This window comes from Ammospiza caudacuta, chromosome 19, assembly GCF_027887145.1.
Source record: "Ammospiza caudacuta isolate bAmmCau1 chromosome 19, bAmmCau1.pri, whole genome shotgun sequence".
Taxonomy (NCBI): domain Eukaryota; kingdom Metazoa; phylum Chordata; class Aves; order Passeriformes; family Passerellidae; genus Ammospiza; species Ammospiza caudacuta.
Window position 1 is genome coordinate 6,713,809 of NC_080611.1, and position 19,578 is coordinate 6,733,386.

The following is a 19,578-nucleotide window of genomic DNA, read 5'->3' on the forward strand; positions in this document are numbered from 1 at the left end:
GTGAAGTAAAAATAGTAGTACACAATCTAACTGGAGGAAAACTTTTGGCCTGCGTGTGACCTGCTAGACAGCTGTTTCTTGTTTTGTGAGGGCTGGTTGGCTGTGGTTGGTGGTGAAGGAGCCTCACAGTGATGAGAACTTAACTGCAGAGCCAAGTGCTTGGATTAAATCTGGTGACGGATAGCAGCACATAAATAATTCTGTCCTTGGCCTCACACCCATTCACCAGTGCAGCAAGGAACAAGGGCTGCTGTGAGCCCAGATTTTTTTTGGAGTTGTTGTATAGGTGCTTTTCCCAATGTCCATTTTGGCTGTGATCTATGGAATGCCAAGGGCTGGGCATTTGGGGACCCTCCTGGACCTCAGTTCCATGCACAGGCCTGGTGGTGGAATGATGACATCCTTTTAAAAATTGTTTTAGGACACCATCACCATTACCACTTTAAAGCTGGGATGATTTGCAATAAAGATGGTTATCCTTATGGGTAGATGAACTTATTTACAACCAGAAAGCTCTTTTTGGCTTTCTTTTTTCTTTTGGGAGAGCAGCCTTACATAGGATAGAGTCCTGTTTAGATTCCCTCAAAACATAAAGTAGTACCTACCACCTTTGCTCAGCTGAAATCTGGGCCATCCTGGTTTCAAATATGGTCTGGACTTGGTATAACCATTAATGTGCAGCTGAACAAACCCAGTAGTCATGATTGGGAAGACCATAAGTCAAGAAACTTCATAATTTCAGGTCTGGTGTTGAGGATTACCCTAATTTGTGAAAAAGCTATCTATTTCAGAGTTGGTTTTGGTTTCTTCTGAATCATTCTCTCTCCCATAGTCTTTACTGTAAAAGTTCTCAGAGAAGTAGATGCTCTAATGGTTAAGGATTAGAATTATGTGTTAAGTTAGCAGAACCTTTAGAAGACAATTTATATAGGGTGGATATTTCTGCAGCACATTTTCAGGCAGTTTAGGTCACACAGCCCTGGTGGTCATGAGCATTAGTGAATTCCAGAGGCCCCATAACGCCCACCCCTTTTTGTTGTAGTGAGGCAGGGTGGTCTGTAATGAACCTGTGTAGCAAAATCACAGCTAAACTGCACTTAAAGGGGCTCCTCTGCCTCCAGTTAGAAGGATGTGTCTGCAAGGAATAGAAACATGGAGTCAAAAGTCTTTTTCAGGATGAAACTCAAGGTTTGGAGTGCACAGCTGAAGCTGTGGAAGGCTGCTGGGGAGCACAGTTTGCTTTGGCTCTCCTCAGACTTTGCTTCATTTGAGTCTGTTGTTTCACTTACAGTACGTTTCCATGTGATCTGTGCTGGATGGAAATTCCTGGCATTTCTCAGGATGTTCATTTTTCCCGGTCACATTCCTTGTTCATCAGCTGAGCAGAAACAAACCATCCTGTTTGCTTCCCAGGGGCAGCCTAAGCTTCTGTATTTGTTGGATTTGTAGAAAATCCAGCTTCACATGGTGGATTGACATAATTGAAACTATCCTTAGAAACCTACTGAGGTCGAAATCGATAGACCAATATTTAAGTGAGCTACAAAGTGTCCTGAGTAAAAACAAGAAGAAACTTGGTGCATAAAGTTTACAAATAATGAGAATAGGAGCAGGCTGTGAAGAGATTTTGTGATGAGGGTTTGTAGTTAATTGTGTCAATTTTAATCCTGGATCATGTCAAATCCCATGTCCTCCTGAGCTGTATAGATATTGCAGTGAGAAAGGGAAAATCTTCCAACACAATGTAACTGCCCTGGACAGAGGCTGGAGTTTCAGGAGTGTGAACAAAACAGACTCAAAGGATAATAGAAGAAATCTCTGGACCCCAACAGCCATCCTGTGCTTGGAGCTCATATAAAGGACATCCCAAGGTGCCCTGTCCCTCCTCAGAGCCATCCCCAGGCTGTGTGTGGTCGGGCCTCTGTGCCCCATGGGTGTACATGGAGGATGCTCAGCCCTGGGGATGGAGCTGGTGGTTGCTGGAGCCCTGGCAGGTGATCCAGGTGCTCCAGCTGTCCCAGGAGGGGCTGTGGATGCTTTGCTTTGGCAACTGCCTTGGAATGGGCTGGGGAAGATCTTGGTATGAGAGCTGACTCTGTCACCATCCCTGTGTCCTAACACAAGCTGTGATTTGCTAATGTTGTAAAATGTAAAATCCTTTTCTTACAAGATGTCATTTTGTTCCTGTTTATTTCCAGATGCTCTCAATATTTTGTGCTGACAAAAAGTTCACTTTATGTTCATTGTCTCCCAGGTAAACGCAAAGCGCTGAAGTTAAATTTTGCAAATCCACCTTTCAAGTCCACAGCAAGATTTACTCTAAATACTTCTGGAGTTCCTTTCCAAAATCCACACATGTGAGTATAAAGCCAATGGCACAACTAGTGGAACAACTTTGAAATGAATTAGCCAACACCCAGTGTTAGTTAAATGCAATTTGATTAGTCCAGTTATTTGTCAGTTTGTTTAAATCTCTCAGTTTTGAGTCACTGTAAAATATCTTTTTCCCAGAATTAAAAAGAAGGTTAAATTGGGATCATCTTGGTTTACACTGGAGTTAATGCCTTCCAGAATTGATTGAATTGAGTATTGTAGCTGATAATGCTAGATACACCTATAATTAATGTCTAGACTGATTCACTGTTGTTTTCCTGTATCTTTATTCAGCTTATTACATTTTGTTAGAATTTCTTGTTTCTGTGTTACTTGTGAAACTCATAACTGTGATAGAATTGTTTTCAGCCCTAAAACAGACAAAGGTTGAGGATTATCATTTTAGCAGCAGGGAGATGTTAGTTATGCAGAGATTAGGTCTCAGTGAATTTTCTAGCCAGTTTAGCCCCAGGATATCCCTGTCCAAAGTCTGACAGCAAGTGTGGCACAGAGCTGTTCCTGACTCTAATAAATACCAGGGTACATCAGCACCAAAAAGATCAGCTTTGTATCCTCAGATCCACCAATCTAGCTGGACAGTGCTGCTCTGCAGCCAGTCCCTGTGGCAGATGCAGCAAGCATGTAAAACATGTCCCACATTTTTCTTCTCGAAGGTCTCAGGGGTTTTGTCAGTGTCAGGTCTCAGAATCTGCAGCTGCAGCCTCCCTGCTGCCTGGGCTCTCTGAGTGTCCCTGTCACAGGCTGCTCCTGCTTGGCTCTGCATGTCACTGCCTCCCTCCTGGAGCTCAGGGCTTTCTGCTTCCCCATGACATACCTGCTGGGCTCTGTTCCTGGGAGCTTTGGGGATTTTCAAACAAGCTTTTATCTAGTTAGCAACATGTTTCTGATGAGTTACTGATGGTAATTACAATATAGAGAAATTTTATAGAGTACTTTAGATTATTCTTAAGATCTTGAGTGACCTGTCCAGCAAGTTCTCTTCTTTCCTTCTCTCTCCTCTCTGAAATAGAGTATTTTATTGGTTATAGAGTTCACATTTAGAGACTTAGTTTTTCTGTCTCAACACATCATCAAACTCTTGTAAAGATTTTCTGTAAAACCTCTTCTGGGGCTCTTTCATCTCTCTGATCTTGTTAGTTCATTGAATAAAGGACTTAGTCTCAGCTAGTGAGTCCCCACCATCAGCCATCTATAGCGATTTGAATTTTCTGTGCTTATCTGTGTGGATTTCTGTCTCAGATTCACTGGAAGTCACAGTGGCTCCTGTCTAGCACAGAAGAGCTTTCATTGTTAGTCTGTGACATCTTAAATTTCATGTTTGTGCAGGTGATTGTCAACCCTGTGCAAGACAGGTGCTGCTCTTTCTCTGTGGGAGCTGCAGTTGTTGGCAGGGATTGGATCCTGGGCTGGTTAATGCTCTTAGGCTTGCAGGGTTCTGGGTTGGGTGTGTTAGCTGTTCAAGTGCCACAATTGATGGTGATGTGTCTGTGCTAAAGCTTTCCTGGGAGGCTGCAGGCTGTAATGGCCATTTCTGTTTGGAAGAGATGGATGCTGTTGGCTTGGTTGCTTTCTCTGTGGTGAGGCTGGCTGAGCTTGGGTGCAGCAAATTGTCCTCGTTTCCTTTGTGTGGCCTTAGCAGATGCTGTTCCTCAAAAGCAGTGTTGACATCTTCTCATCATCACGCTTCTGTCCAGTGTTTGTCTGGCAGCTGATGTATCTCTGTCTCCTGCCTTCTTCCCTGAGATGCTGCAATGACATTTTCCTCAGTAGGCTAGAAACCTTTCCTAGACTTTGGATTTTAGCCGGATGTTTCAGACCTCCTCTCCCAGATGAGTTCCTGATGCAGTGTGTTTCTGTTCACCAAGCCACTACTCAGCCTGGGTGTCCTCCTGAAATGAGCACTGGCTCCACACTGCTGGGGATTGTCCTGCTCCAGATGGGTGGATCTGAAGATACAGAGAGGTTTCATTTCTCACATGAAATTTGGGGTTCTGTGGTTTGGATCCACCAATCCAGGGGTGTCCTTCTGCCTGAGATGGTGTGTTGAGCAGCAGAAAGCAAGGCAGGGGTTTGGAAGGAAGGTCCATTCTGGTTCTGTGACTGCACGTGATGGAAGAGGTGTGTTTGGGTCTTGCTTGGTTCAGCTGGAACTGCTGCCACCAAATCTTCTTGAGAAGTGCAAAGAGAGAGATTTTCATCTAGGCAAGATGTGTGTCCTGCCTGTCTTTAGGGCATCCAGCACAGTTGTAAACATAATTTTACATGTGACCTGTACAGGATAAGGCAGAATAGAGCCTCAGTTACAGACAGAAGTTGGGGAATATAATTCATACTTGAAAGGATGGGGTCTAGAGAAGAGGTAAGAGTTGTACTGATGGAAGGATGGAGTCTAGAGTAGAGGTAAGAGTTGTACTGATGGAAGGATGGAGTCTAGAGTAGAGGTGAAAGTTTTACTGATGGAAGGATGGAGCCTAGAGAAGAGGTAAGAGTTGTACTGGTGGAAGGATGGAGCCTAGAGTAGAGGTGAGAGTTTTACTGATGGCTGGTGCCTGGTCAGGCAGTGAGGCTGTGTGATCACCATGCTGTGCAGGCTGGGGAGCAGTTGAGGCTGTGGAGATCTGCCAGGTCAGCCCACAGCTCCTGTGAGTTGTTCAGGCTGACGTTGTCACTTAGACCAGATTAACAGCTGCTAACTTTGTTTTCCCTGCAGCAGACGTTGCAGGGGCTGGAGGACACAAGCTATGGTTAGGGTGAGCTCTTCAAATTCCAACCCATTATACCAACTGGAAAGCATCCCCCCTTTTACCTCATCTGTCCTGTGTCCAAGTAGGATTTAGGTCAAAAACAAAATTAGATTACTCCGTTATCTGTGTGGAAGCTTTACAGATCTGCTTGTAGCTGGTTGCCTTTGCTAAAAGGAAATTCAGATCACACTACCAGGAGTGATGTGAGGTGTGGTTGTGGCTGTGCATGGCAGGATTTCTGGCTGGGCTGTGCTGCCCATTGCTCTTGAAACCAAGATGGAAACCATTTGGCTGTAGATGAGATTTTTGGTTGTCTGGAAAGCTTTGTATTCTTGTGCAGTGGTACCTGGATGTTGAGGATTTAGATTGATCTGCCAGGAAATGGGCAAGCACAGAGGATGTTGTTTGGCACGTGGTTGGCAGCATGCTGCTTCCTGAGTGTTCTGTCTGCTGGCTGGGAAGTCTCTTGACTCTCAGAGTTGCCACCTCTTGAGAACCTGATTACCAGAGCATTGCAGTTCACCTGGAAAGGTGACAGAATGAACTCATCTCTTTTACTGTACAAATCTGATGTTTGAAGTGTCTGGTGTCCAGTTGAACTCCACAGTCTCCCTATAGCTTGTGTCTTCCTGGATTTATTGGGATTTAAGCTTTCCAGAGCTGCCCTGCATGGAGCTTCTCCTTGTGACACCTGGGAGAGTCACACACTTCCCAGAGAGCTGCCCCAAGAGTGTGTTGGATGTTCTGCTGGATTCTTCAAAAGCCAGTGGAGGTCCAGTTGCACATCAGACTGTGCTGCTTCCTTTTTTCTGTATAGCTCAGGGACTGTTATTCCTGGAGAGGCTTTTTCTGGCTGTTCCAAAGCCTCTCTGAGGTGTCTGTTGCTCTTTTAATCTCCTCTTAGGCTTTCCCATACCCTTCTGGCATGTGGGGTCAGGCTCTGTAGCTGCATAGCCTGCAGCTGGTGGACTTTTTTAGGAAGTAACCTGAGAGAGTTCCTACCATTTTTGAAAAAAACCCCAAAACCTAAACCCCAAAGGGGAATATCCTAAACTGGCATGCTTCCTACTACTCGTGTGAATTTTCCTGTAAATATTTCTCTGTCTCTTCCTCATTTCTGTAATTGTCACCTCACATCTTTATTATTACTGATTTTTGTTATCTTTCTGCTATGTGATACTTTCCTGTGGCAGGGAGTGCTGCCTGGAAGCCTTGGAGGCAATATTCAGAGTCAAAGGTACCAAGAATTTGAATTTTTTTCTGTGACTGATTCTGTCCTGTTTCCTGAAAGTTGCAGAATCTGGATATAATCACTTGTATTTTCAAGTCAGACAAGTAAAATGCACCCTCTAAAGCCTCAGCAGAGACATCTCAGTGTCTGAGGGAGCCTGTGGTAACCAGGCTTTAATTTCTCATACAAACATCACTGTAGGTTCAGTGCTGGAACAATGTTTCTTCTGTAATTTTTTCAGGAGCAGTTTTTGCAAATTGATGAATTTTGCCTTGTGTTTAACCTTCCTCTTCCTTCCAAGAGTTTAGGAGTTCATTTGGCCAGTGATCTCTGCATGACAGAGATGATGTGGTCTGTAACACACTTGAGTATCTCTGGCTTTGAGCAGGTCACTGCTTCAGAGAAGGTGCTGCCAGAGTCAGTGTGAGATTTTCACTGAATGTGCTGCTTTAAGGTCTGCTTTATTCTTTTTTTTTTTTTTTTAACTTTCTAAGTTTTTAGTATTTCTTAAGTGCAAATCCTCTCTGCAAAGGAGCTTTTTGCTGTCTGCAGCTTCCAAATTAAACTTCTCCAGCAGCTTCCACATCCCTTGGAGCTTCAGTGCCCTGGTAGGACTGTTCTCTTCTTTCTGTAAGGGTTTGATATCCCAGCACTCTGCTTCTCACTTTAGTCCTTCTGTGTCTGGAACCAAAATTTGCACCTTGTATATCTCCATTAAGCCAATTCACATGCATTTTTCAAGGATGTTGATCACCTGCTTTCCTGCCACACTGCAGGGCTCCTCAGAACTTTTGAAAACTGGTGAGCCACCCTTGGGTGGCTAAATCAAATCCAGATGTTATGTAATGACCTGACTCCCATGGGTTCCAGGTGCTTCACAGGTGCTGAGTGATTGAGCTGTGCAATTATAAATTGTTGCACAAATCTCTGCATTCTCCCTCCTGTGGATGGGACATGCCGACTTTTGGAAGAGGCAGAGGTTAGGCAGAGAGTTCATCAGGGATCTCTGGTCTGTGATCACAGGTAGCTCTGTGCTACCTGTCCCACCTGGGCATGGTTGGGAGCTGCTGTCCTGGTTCTTGTGCACACAGCCATGGCCAGAGCTCCTCATTTGGGGGCAGAATTTGAACCTTGCAGCTCAACCCTCTCAGTGTGATGCATAACAGGACCCCCACCCAGGGCTGGGGCTGGCCTGTCCCCTCCATGGTGGGAAGAAAAATGATGGGTGAGAGGATGGGGATGGTGCCAGGTCACCTTCCAAACGCTGAGACCTGGCCTGTCCTGCCCAGACAGGGACAGCAGCTGGTTACTGGAGCGACAGAGGAGCTGTGGTGGCAGAGACATTGGGTTATCCAAGGTGGGAGAGGCTGGAGGCTTCTGTGCCCGTCCCTGTGGGCCCTCGTGGCAGCACAGCCATCCTTGGCCACTGAGCTGGGACACAGATGTCTCACACACCAAGGCATGAACCTCCTGCAGTTCCTAATTCAAGGTGCAATGGCTGATGCTTGGGCTGCCTCCTCAGGGCTGTTTTCCATGGCATGTTGGGCAAAAGAAGTTGGGATGGGGTAGTGGCAGAGCTGGGTTAACTGTAAAGGTATTTTTAAGTGTTGTCCTCACTTTTCCAGGGACATTAAGGTGGTGTCTGGGGTAAGTCAGTCAAGAGCAGTGGTTTTGAGTTGACTACCAGATTTTTTCCTACTGAGTTGAGTGGTGTGGATGGGGGTGAGGTATTCTGGGTCAGTGGGGATGACAAAGGTAGAGCAAGGAGCTGGAAATGTTCATTTTCAAACTGAACTTGACTTCACTGAACATGAAAGCTCCATCAGTGTGGCCTGCTGGGACACAGAGTGTCTGGACAGAAGAGCAAAGCTGGGGATGTCCCCTTGGGTAGGAGTTTCCTATGGGCTTTCCTTCTCACGCCTGGCTTTTGGTGAGCTGTGTTGCCTCCCCTTCATCCTGGTGGCTTGTTTCAAAGCAAGGAAAGTAGGTTGAGGAGTTTCAGAGTTGACATCAGCTCTCGCCTTCATGCTGTTGTGTTACCAGAAGCAAAATTTTCTCCCCTTCTTTCCTTCCCTTTATTTTGAGGTGCTGCATCCACTCCCAAGGACAGCTGCACACATGCTGGCTTCCTGTGGTGATGTTTGGAGAAGAAAATGGGATGAAGCAGAATGTTATGTGTAACATCTCTGAATACATGTGTGTAAATATATTTGTGTGTACACACAGGTTTGGTACCCAGCCATATTTTTGATAAGTATCTTTTTAAAATAATTATTTACAAGTAGCAAAGTAGAACATGGCTTATGCGTTGGGCTGAGCTTGGTGCCTGTGTGTCTGTGCTGTGTTGAGCAGCTGGTGGAGCTGGGCTCTGGCCCTGAGGGGCTGCCAATGTCACTGTTCATCTGACAGGTTCACGCAAGGACCACCACAGTTTGCATCTGATTGGACTCCAGCCCTTTGACTCTAGATGGAAAACCATGTTCCTGCAGGATACCCCTATAAACCAGCTCTCAGAATAAACTCTGCTCATTGCTGCTGTACTTGGGATCCCACATTTCATCAGAGCAGGACTGGCACCTCCTTTATCTCTTCAGACTTTAATCAGCACCTCTTAGTAAAATGTCTTTTGTTTTCCCCTGGCTAGGGGAAAGTGAGTCAACTCTTCTACTTTGTGGGTTCAAACTGAAGGAATCAGTCATTGCTTTTATCTTCTGTGCACATTGAGGAATGGAGAATAAAGAGAGAAGAGTCTTCAAATTCAAAGACTGCATTGACCCCATGGGTCTTGGTTGACAACTTCTCATTCTTTGCACAAATGAATGACTTCCAGCATGTGCCATGGAAACCTTGGGTCTCAATGGACAGGATTCACACAGGAAAATCAGCTGTTGAACAGAGTGGTCATGGAAAGTATCTTGTGGTGGACAGGATGGATGTGATGGAGGTGGGGGTTGGCCTGTGGGACTGAACTGGTTTTGCTGTTCTGCTTGTTTGGGGAACAGGCTCCTGAACGGGACTTCAATTATCTGGGTTTGCTGGGTATTGTGTCTGTGAAAACTACAGACATCCTTGATATCAGGTGAATGTTCTTGCCTCAAACCACAAACACCTTCTCATTTTGGGAAACTTCAGTAAAAAGAGAGCAAATCATAGCATAAACTGAGTTGGAAAGGACTCACAAAGAATCACTGAGTCTCCTGGCCCTGTACCCTGCAAAAATCCTCCCCTCTGCTTGGGATTGTTGTCCAAATGTTCCTTGAGCTCTGTCAGCCTTGGGGCTGTGACCATTCCCTGGGGAGCCTTTTCAATACCTCACCACCCTCTGGGAGAAGAACTTTGTCCTAATATCCAACCTAAATCCAAATGACCAAGCCAGTCTCCAGTGGATTATGGCAACGTTAAACACTCTTCTTTGTTGAGCCTGTTTTAATTCCTTCCTTCCTTCCTGAGATGAGCTTGGAATAAATCCAGGTGAGCAAATGATTCTTCATGCCTGGCATAAGTGGTGCCTTTGCAGAGACAAGTGTGGATCAGTTGGAAGTGATTCTTTCTGATATCTCTTGTTCCAGCAGTGTGAAGGTGGTTGTCCTCTCTGAGGAGCACAGGCGCTTTGCTATAGCATAGCTTCTATTCTTTTCTCTTTAATATTCTAGGTGGATATTTCACACCAGAGAAAAGGGAAAAGGTGGTTGTCTAGGAACACTGGTTTAGCTCCTTACAGCACTCTCAGTTTTCTGTTAGCATCCTTGCAGAGCTTACAGCAAACCAGCTCTTGGCTCTGAAGGGTTAGTGAGGGCACCGTGCCCCAGCAGCCATCACAGAAGAGCCCAGCATGGAAAATCTCACCATACTATTGGAGCCTGGGAATCTTCACCCGATCTGCACAAATCTTTTGTTTTAGAGAAGGGACATTTTAAATAAAAGTCAAATTTGCTCTGCTTGGTCTTGTTACGAGCTCTTTTGGTCACCACATTGAAGTAGCTGCATCTCTGAATAAGCAGTCTCTGTCTTGCAGTCAGGTGCTTTCTGTGTTTCCCATCTGTCCTTGTCTGCCACAGAAAGAAATACATGACCAGGTGCATTCTTGGCAATGAATTTCAGGTTATTTCAGGCTGTGGTGCTGCCCAGAGTTTGCGAGATACTGTTTGGTTGTATTTTTTTCTAAGTTCCAAAAGAGAAGTTGGACTTTTTCACACTTGGGTTGTAATTTTTTTGTCCTACAGCAGTTTAAATTAGAAAAATCACTTCTTTAGAGTATTTGAAACTAAACAATTTCTTATATTTGAATTAGCAGTGCGCAGTATCTGCCCCTCTCAGGTGGTTCCCACAAGGAGCTGAGCAGAGCCCCTGGTTCCTGTGCTGGCTGCACTGGTCAGTGGTGCAAGGATCCAGGACTTGTTCTCCACACAATGCTTAGCAGAAACACCTCTCATCCAAGCTCCTCCAACTGCTCTGAGATAACAAGTCCTTATGTTGAGAAAGATTTCTGGAGCTGGACAGCTTGAGGGACTCTGAGATCCAGAATACAACTTTTGTTCCTAGAGAAGTCTCATGGTACAGAGTGGTGATTAACTCTTCTCAGTTGTAGGGCTCTGGAGGGAATAAGTAAGGATGTAGTTGTTCAATTCCTTGAGAATTATTTGGGAGAGGGAATCTGATGAATGGCGAGACCACCAGTCCTAGATTGGTGGATTCAGGATGGAAGCTTGATTTTAAATTTTTTTAAGGGAAATAAAATTGTTGGTAAGATCTGTCTTAGCACAAGAAAAGCAGAGCAGGGATGGACAATGTGCCTTGAGGGAAGTAGCATGTCACTAATATACAGGTATTTGGCTAATAAGTTAATAATGCATGTTTCTAATTGTAGTCATAATACAGTTGGAAGTAATAATTCTCATTGCTGTAAAAAAAACAAATTGCTTGCATTAAAAGGAGTTCAAATCATTGGGTGCTGCTTTGCCCCCAAGGAGGGGAGGTAGCTTAGGTGGAAATTGGAAGGAAAAGACCTGGCTGTGATTTGTGCTGCTGAGTGCTCAGTGGGCAGTGTGACTAGCTGAGTATTGTGTTGTACGTTATTGTGTCATGTGATAACAGCACCATGTTTTCCTGTCATTTCCACAACTTTTCCTGGCTGAAGTGACACACAAGCAACCCCGGGTAGTAATCACATTGTCCCGTTCAGTTTCAAAAGGAGAGAAGCGGACCTCATCCAGAAACTGTCCAGCAGGCTACAGTAAGCTTTCCTGTCTGTTAGCCATTGTCAAATCTTCTCCATCCCCCAAAAATGGCATCTCTGAAAGTAATGAAATTGTCTCCAGAATAGTGTCATTCCATGGGGTGATTGCTGTGTAATAATGATTTTGCAAACTATTTATGGTCTGTATTGAGGTTATTTTGTTGATTCTTATGGCTGTGCTCTTGTCTCTGTTTGCTGTTTTCTCTCTCAGGGAGCTGCCCATGACCCAGGAGAGGAAATAAAAAGAATCAGCATTCTCAGAAGGGTTATTTAAATTAATTAGCTCAGAGTTTTCCTGTATTATCCTGAAGTTCTTGAATCCAGTTAAGCTTTAAAATCCCAGCAATGGTGGGTTCAGTGAATGTGCTGCAGTCTGACTCATGGCTGAATCAAAATGAGTTTGAGATCAATGTGCTCAGTTAAATTCAGCTCAATCTTCACCACTGTGGCTGGAGAGGTTTCCTTCATGTAAGGGCAGGGTTAATCAAAATCCATTATAACTCAGTACTTTACCAGGGGAGCTTAATACAAAATATTGACATTTTAAAAGCCTCAGCCAAGCACCATTGAATCCAGGGAGACTCTGAGCACATGCTGGGCTGAGACTTGTGAACTCTGGAAGGGCTGTGCCATCTTCCACTTTCTGTTCTTATCTTTATCTTAACATTTTGGAGGAACATAGAAAGCCAGAGCAGTGCTAGGTTCAATTTCAGCCTCTTGGTCACAAGGAAAGGGAGCAAATGTGCTTTCCTTTAATCTGGGTAGGTCACAGGTGCAAAACTATTTCCTTCCTTTGCCATATTTTCTGTATCTCTTCTTCATGTCTAGGAATGTATTCCTGAATGTAATGAAGCCTCAGGACACCTTACATGGATCAGAGCAAACACAAATTAGTTCTGCCCCTCTTGCAAGGATGCTGTTTGTTTATGAAAAACAATAATTTCTTCTTTTGAGAATCCAAAAACTTTGTGACAGCACCAACATTTCCACCTCCCTAGAAAAAAAAAAGGAACATTTCTTTTGGAGGCCTTTTCTAGTGAAATTCAAACTAGGGTTGATATGGTTTTAGCATTGCCCTGCAGGGTCTGAAAACGGTTTTAGAAATGACACAGACTTTGAGACAGAAGAAACAAAGCTCTCCAAAATCTCTCCAGGATGCCTGAGAGTCTTGGTAGGAACATGTCAGCCACTAAACTGTGTTTCTACTCTGAAGTTTCACAGTGTCATTTGAACCCTGCAGTTTGCCTGGAAGTTTTTTTGTTAGGATTTACATTTTAGCTTTGGCTGATGGACCACAAATCAGTTTTTATAATGTCAGCCTTTTTACCAAGCGTGTGGAGAAATAGAATATATTCTCATTAACCCTAGTGAAAATAGGAGCTTTAGTGAAAGACTTCTGAGCAGAGTGCAGCACCAGGCAGGCTTGGGAAGCACAGCTGGTTTGCTTGGATCTTTCTGCTTCTGCAGATTTTATTCATGTCAGCTGTACCATCGAATATGTCAGATTTTGGGCTCTTTTGAGTCCTGCAGAGCTCCCAGAAAAGTGAAACAGAGGAGATAGGCAGCTACCTACATCCTTTTGGCCTTGCTTCATGTCTGTTGACTTTAAATTTTGCTTAAAAAACCCCACCACCTTTTCTCTGCTTCTTACAACATTCCTCCTTTTCCATGCCAAGGAAATGCTTGTTTTTAAAAGCTGTGGCTTCCCCGAGGCAGGGCTCGGGGACAATCAGGCTCAGTTCACAGCCTGTCAGGGAACTTCCCAAGGTGTCTGTGGGTCTGCACGGGAGATTTTGGGGTGCGCAGACCTTGCCATGTGTGCCCAGCTGTGCAGCTTGTGGCGAGCAGCCCCGTGGCCGTGGCGGCGGTGCCTGGCGCCAGCGCCCGCCCGCCTCCTGCCAGGCTGGACACAGCTCTGACAAAGGACAACTGTTTGCAGGAGTTGTTGTCCTGCTTGGTGCTCCTAATCCCTGGGATAACTGCTGTGACAAGCATAGTAACCATCTGCAGTGAGGCTGACACATTGGTGCCTTTCAAGTGCAAGGATCGCAGCCACTTCCTCGGCCCCTTTTTTCTTGGCTTTGCAAAAATTTTCAAAAGCAAGATGGGCAGTTGGAAGCTCAAGCCCTGGATGAGTTGTCAGGATCTGTGGTCCCTCTAAGGTGACCTTTGGAAATGCTACTTTTAACTGTTTGAAGAGTATCAAGCCTACTTCAGCTATTTATACTATTTTTAAAATCATATATGAAGCCCCACAAGTCCATCTTACACATGCTGGGCATTTAGAGAATATATGTCAAATTTTGCCCAACATTCCGAGCCTTAGAGAAGGTTAGATTTCACAGTCTAAAAACAAAATGGTAGCAGAAGGCACATGTGTGCTAATTTCTGTGCAAACTCTGATGTGCATTAATCCCAGGGACTGGGCATTAACTTCTTTTTACCTTCACTAGAGCCTGGGCTGTGTGGTTGTCTTGCTGTTCCCTGAAGCAGGCTGCTGTAGTATCCAGAGCACCAGGATGTAGTACAGGGTTTAGGCAGGCTTTTTTGCATTTGGAGGCACATCCATCCTGTAGATTTATGTGCTCATACATCTGCAGCAGTACAAACAGAAAGATGTCCTGCATTGGCAGTTTAGTTTTTATTGCCTCACTCAAAAGTTCCCAATTTAGATCAATGCAGAGAGTCTGTGTTCTAGATTTGCATTTTTGGCATGGTAATCCTTTGGGATTTTGACTTACACTGAAAAGTTTCTTATAAGTGTGATTTTTTGACATTAAAAGCAATTATTGCATTCCAGTTATGACTCTTGAGGTGGGCCATGCTACCTAAAGGAAAACTGCTCTGCTTGCATCTGGCAAATTGGCTAAATGAGCAAAACCTCTATTCAAGTATCTGTCACTCTGTCAGACTGGTAATTTGGTTATTTGACCATTTCCCTGGGTATTTGAGAAGAGCTAAGCAGGAGCTGTGGCTGCGAGACAAGGCAGATGGCATCATAAATACATAATGGAAATGAAGCCAAGCTCCAGGAGGGGAGGCTTTGGGGGTGGATGGTCTTGGTCTGTCTGCATGCAAAGCCCTGGAGAGCAGCAGAGCCCCTGGTGCAGCCCTGGAGAGGAGGGAAATTCCCCAGCTCCCACCTTCTTCCCTGCAGCTGTGGAACAATGGCCCAGATCTGCTTTCACACCACAGCTGGGGACACACAGGCTGCTTGTGTGACAGGGAAATAATTAATTCCAATTCCCTTTCTCTTCTGGGGTAGGGTCAGAAAAGCAAAGTTTCCTACCCTGAAAAACAGAGGGAAAATGGTTTAATTGCTTATTTGAATAAACTGCCTCAATGTTTAAATTTTTCACTCCATGAGAATTTTGATAGGGAACATTGTTTTCAAACAAGAGCTGAAAAGGGAGCTCGGTCTGTGAGAACTCTGTATTTCACCTCTCTGCCATCTACCTCCCAAATATCCTGCTCCTTCATGCCCACCAGCTGGCAGGAGGTGAGGCAGGAAATGCCCATTTGTCTGTGCTTCCTTGGCATGGTGCTTCTCACCTCCCTTCCTCCCAAAAACAAGAGCTGTTTTTATGGCCCTGACAGAACAGGATGGTGGAGCTGTTAGATAGAAACCAGTCAGGAGCTCCCAACAGAAGCTGTCAGTGAGACACTTGGCACATGTGGAGGTCATGTTTCTTTTCTTTTTTTTTTTCCATTTCTTATTTCCTCTGTTCTTTTCTTTTTTGTCATTTTGCTGCTTTTTTTCATTCCTTGCTTTTTAGTAAGCAATATCCACGGAGAACCCCACAGAATGCAGGGTTTGTTGTGCACAGAAGCTCTGAGATGGCATCCATCCCACCTGTGCTGTGTTGTAGCTCCCAAAATCATTTCTAAATGCAGTGTAGGGGCACTGTAGGGAACAGAAGATGGAAATCTTGGGCTGGACAGGTTAGAGAGCAGGAAACACCACGGCAGACGCAGCCCAGCAGTGGGAGAGGAGCTGCTCCCAAATGCTTTCACCAAACAGCTCAAGGGTTCAGGACGTGCAGCTGCCAACCCAAAGTGCAGCAGAGGAGGAAGCCATTTGAGCTGTAGCTGCTCCAGTCAATTGGCCTTTTGCCCTCTCAGAACCTGGGATCCCAATAAAACCCTGCCATGGTTGGGTCCCCAGCTGGGTGATGTTTGCATCTGCTGGTGACCAATGTGGGATTTATCAGCGTGGAATCAGCCGTGACCTGTTTATTCCTCGGCTGATAAACTCAATAAGCTCCATGTGTTTGGTGGAATCCTCCATGTGTGTTCTGCTCCCTGGCCAGGAAAGTGGGGGCTGGGTCAAATATCCACAGGGTTTGATAGATCTCTCCTGTGACAGGGGGGTCACAAGGATTTGTGTGCTTCAGAATGTGAGATCAGTGTGCCCTGCAGTGGGAGCTGTCTGCATTGCTCTTAGTGCATCTTGAAAGTGGAAAATGTGGGCTTTTGGCTTACTTTATGACTCAAGATGTGTGAATCAGCTAATTAACTGATGAAAACCTGAAATTTTGCATGGCATTTTAAGATGAAAAGTGTTGCAAATACTTGTGCATTTCCTGCTAATTCAATGGTAGCATTGCTGCATGTAAATGAGCCATTGGGGGGCACCTTTGAACTCTTATGTTCACAAATTTTGGACATTCATCTGCTCCTTAGCAAATCCTGGTGGCTTCAGTAGGGACAGGGTTTGCTTGAGAAAGTTAATTTAGGTTCTTGGTGAAGAAACACCTGAACAGGCAGATTTTGTTTTCATACGTCACAAAGAACTTGTTTTGGTTTTTATAAATTATTTGCTCTTTATTTAGTTTTGGATAAATTAAATTATTATCTATATGTATTAGATTTTGGGGGTTTGGGGTTATTTTCTTTTTTAATTGGAGTTTTCCAATAAGGGTAAACTTTTCCTAAAGTCTCACTGGTTCACCCAGAAGAGCTTTGCCTGTATTGATGGAATCCCAGCTGGAAGGGAGGCAGGTGCTGGGATGTGGTGGTGTAGAGCAGCAGGAGCTTTGGGGAGATGGGCTGGGAGAGCTCTTCAGGCTCTTGGTGCTGCATGTTACCAGATCCTGCTCACACCCTGATGAATTTTGTGCAAAGCAGAAAGAACTGTGCAAATGAGTGCTTAGAGTGACTCTATGAGACATATTGAATTTTATGCTGCAGCTGGAGAAACTTATCCTTAATTGAAGCTGTGGGCAAGTGTATGTCATTTTTGATTTAACATTTTCCCTCACCCCTCCACCCCCACCCCAACCAAAAATCCTCTGTGGAGTCAGATTGTTGCTGTAGCTTTGTAAACCCCTCTCTTCTAATGTTTAATCAAGTGCTGAAAAGAGACATTTAAAGACTATTTAAAATGTGGAAAAATTGCTTCCCAATATTTTTGACAGAGAGAGACTGAGAACACACAGCATTGAATCATCAGGAAAATTGAAGATTTCCCCTGAGCAACATTGGGATTTTACAGCAGAGGACTTGAAAGACCTTGGAGAAATTGGACGAGGCGCTTATGGTTCTGTCAACAAAATGGTCCACAAACCAAGTGGGCAAATTATGGCAGTTAAAGTAGGTGATGCCCATCCTTACATTTGTACTTTAGTCCGTTGGGATGCAGTGTGATGGAGAATTAAGGTTCTTCCATCTAGCACCCATCTGCTGCTCTGTTCTATTTATTTCTGGTGTAAAGGCTGCTGTTTGCTGAAAATGCAGTGTATAATGGGCATGTTTTCAGGTGATTTGTGAAGTTCTCATAATTGCTGTGCCCTTTTCAAAATGTCTGTCAGGAGCCTGCTGTTCTGAGGGGATCACACGTCTCTGGAGACTGATGATGGGGCACGGGCCTTTCACCTCTGGGTCACTGGTTCAGGTACAGCCTAGGCTGGTGGTAGGCACAGCTTGACATCTCATAGCTTCTTGGTGTCTTTTGTGAAATAAGGTAATGGCTTAAAATTAGCTGTTTATGTCAGCATGTGGTGTGGCCTCACCAGGAGGAACTGGAATGGAGTGGCTGTCCTCTAGGGAATGTTGTGCTCTTGCTGATGTGTGATGGAGTGTCTGCTTTGTGCTCACCATGTCAGACTGTCCTGGAGGTGGAAAGTCTAGCAGGTTTCTTGACTGTCCATTTTCTACTTTATGCTACCCCAAAACTCACCTTAGAACCAGGAACAGCCTCCTCTCCCAGCAGGGCAATAATTGCCTGTCGTGCCACAGCAGTGCTGCTCACTGGGCATCTTTGAGGAGCTGCTTGTCCATGGAGGTGGCAGCAGCTGTTCCCTGTCTCTCTGGTCCTTTGCTTTGCTCACTGCAGGTTGCTAATGACATCTGTCTTTAACTCTGTTGATGATATTAACTGTAAGTGCTCTTATGGCTCCCAGGAGAAAGAAAAAATGAGCTGTGTAGGAGTCTGTGTTGCTGTCTTTTCTACTCTCTGTCTTCTTCAGAATATTCCCTGGAATCTGGAGACATTTGCCCCTGCTGGTCTCACATGCCAAGCAGACACATCTCAGCCCCAGCTGCTCTGAATGTAATTCCTACCTGTCTCTGGTGTGTCAGGTTACTGGAGTAACCCTCATCCCTTGATCTGCTCCAGTAAATACTGACTTCCTCACAGTGCTGGCATCACTGCTTAGGTCTCTTGAGTGTTTTTGATCACCATGCAGTGCTGTTTCAAGCTGGGTTTGAATCCCTGAAAGTCTCCAGTGATGCCAGAGGTTGCCTGTAGCTAAATGCTGGTTTCTTTCAGTTGCCTTTGGCAGAACTCATGGGTGTAGTTTGCAGGTGACAGGTTGAAAAATGTTGGTGTAGTGCAATGGTCCCTGGACAGCTCCATCCTCTCAGACTCAGGATGTGTGGCCTGGGTAGCTGTAGTTTTGCTGAGGGTGTGAACCCCCAGGGCAGAGTGGCTGTTCCCTGGAGCTCTGCAGTGGCTACAGCCATGTGGAGAAGGACTTTGTTGTATTACCTCGTGTCATGGAGAAGCTGTGTCTGCTGTCACAGGGCTTCTCTTGTCCCACACTGTTTGCACAAGGGCTTTTCAGGACCCTAGGTGAGTCTTGTTTGAGGGCCCCTGGTGCAGGTACAGCCTGTGGGAGGCAGAAGGCACCAGTTCTGTGTCCTTGAAGCACATGGCTGGAGATGGCACAGTGCAGCATGTAAAGCTGGTTTTCCCAAGGGATGAGGTGTGTTCTGAGCCTCGGGGTTGTGGGCTTGGGGGCTCACTTTTAAACAAGTAAATCTGATTTATTTACAGTGACTAAACTGTGAAATGTTAAAGTTACTGGCTGGGCTGGTGCCACCTTCTTTTCTCTGACCCTGTTTCTTTCAAGCTGGGGAAGAGAGGTTGGAAGGTTTGGGCAGCAGCATCATTTCTACAACAGTAGTGGTAAGCAACTGTTCTGTTTGTCCCAGCAGGGAGAAAACACAAAATTGAGCAAAGGAAGATCTGTGGGTGGAACAGTGAGGCCTCCAAGGCAGCAGCAGCAATTCCCCAGACTGGATGGTGCAGTTCTTGGAGATGAGGTTTCAGGATGGGGCTGAGCTTGACCTAGTGACTAGTTCATCCCACACTCCTCAGATTTTCCATTCTCAGCCTCCTGATGCTTTTGGGGCAGCCATGGCTGTGCATTAATCTTCTGCTCCTTCTCTGTCTTCATTTGTCCATGTTGAGGACTGTCCCCCTCCTGCTCTCTCCTTCTCTCAAGCTTTGTGGTCTCTTCACTGTGGAACTGTTGCCTTCAGCCATGTGTTCTCCTTCAGCATAAAGCTCTTCTGAAAGAGAAGTTTGAGAAGGGAAGTTGTGCTTTGTGAATCTGTGTCAGTTTAGTGAGGTCTTGGCTATGATCTCTGTGGCAGGTGCAGCTCTGAGGTGTGGCACTGTGTTGGGGGCAGGTGACAGAGTACCCTTACAGCTGGATGGTGCAGCCAGTGTCTGGTTATTTGGTTGCTGT

At 45.2% G+C, this 19,578-nt stretch overlaps 1 protein-coding gene across 1 annotated transcript in view; it reads left to right on the top strand.

Annotated features, from left to right (window-relative positions):
• MAP2K4 (mitogen-activated protein kinase kinase 4) overlaps positions 1-19,578 on the top strand; it is a 62,477-nt gene that overhangs the window by 20,435 nt on the left and 22,464 nt on the right. The window contains exons 2-3 of the mRNA XM_058817198.1: positions 2,255-2,357; positions 17,023-17,197. Of these exons, the coding sequence (XP_058673181.1) occupies positions 2,255-2,357; positions 17,023-17,197 (278 nt within the window). The remainder of the gene's footprint in view (positions 1-2,254; positions 2,358-17,022; positions 17,198-19,578) is intronic.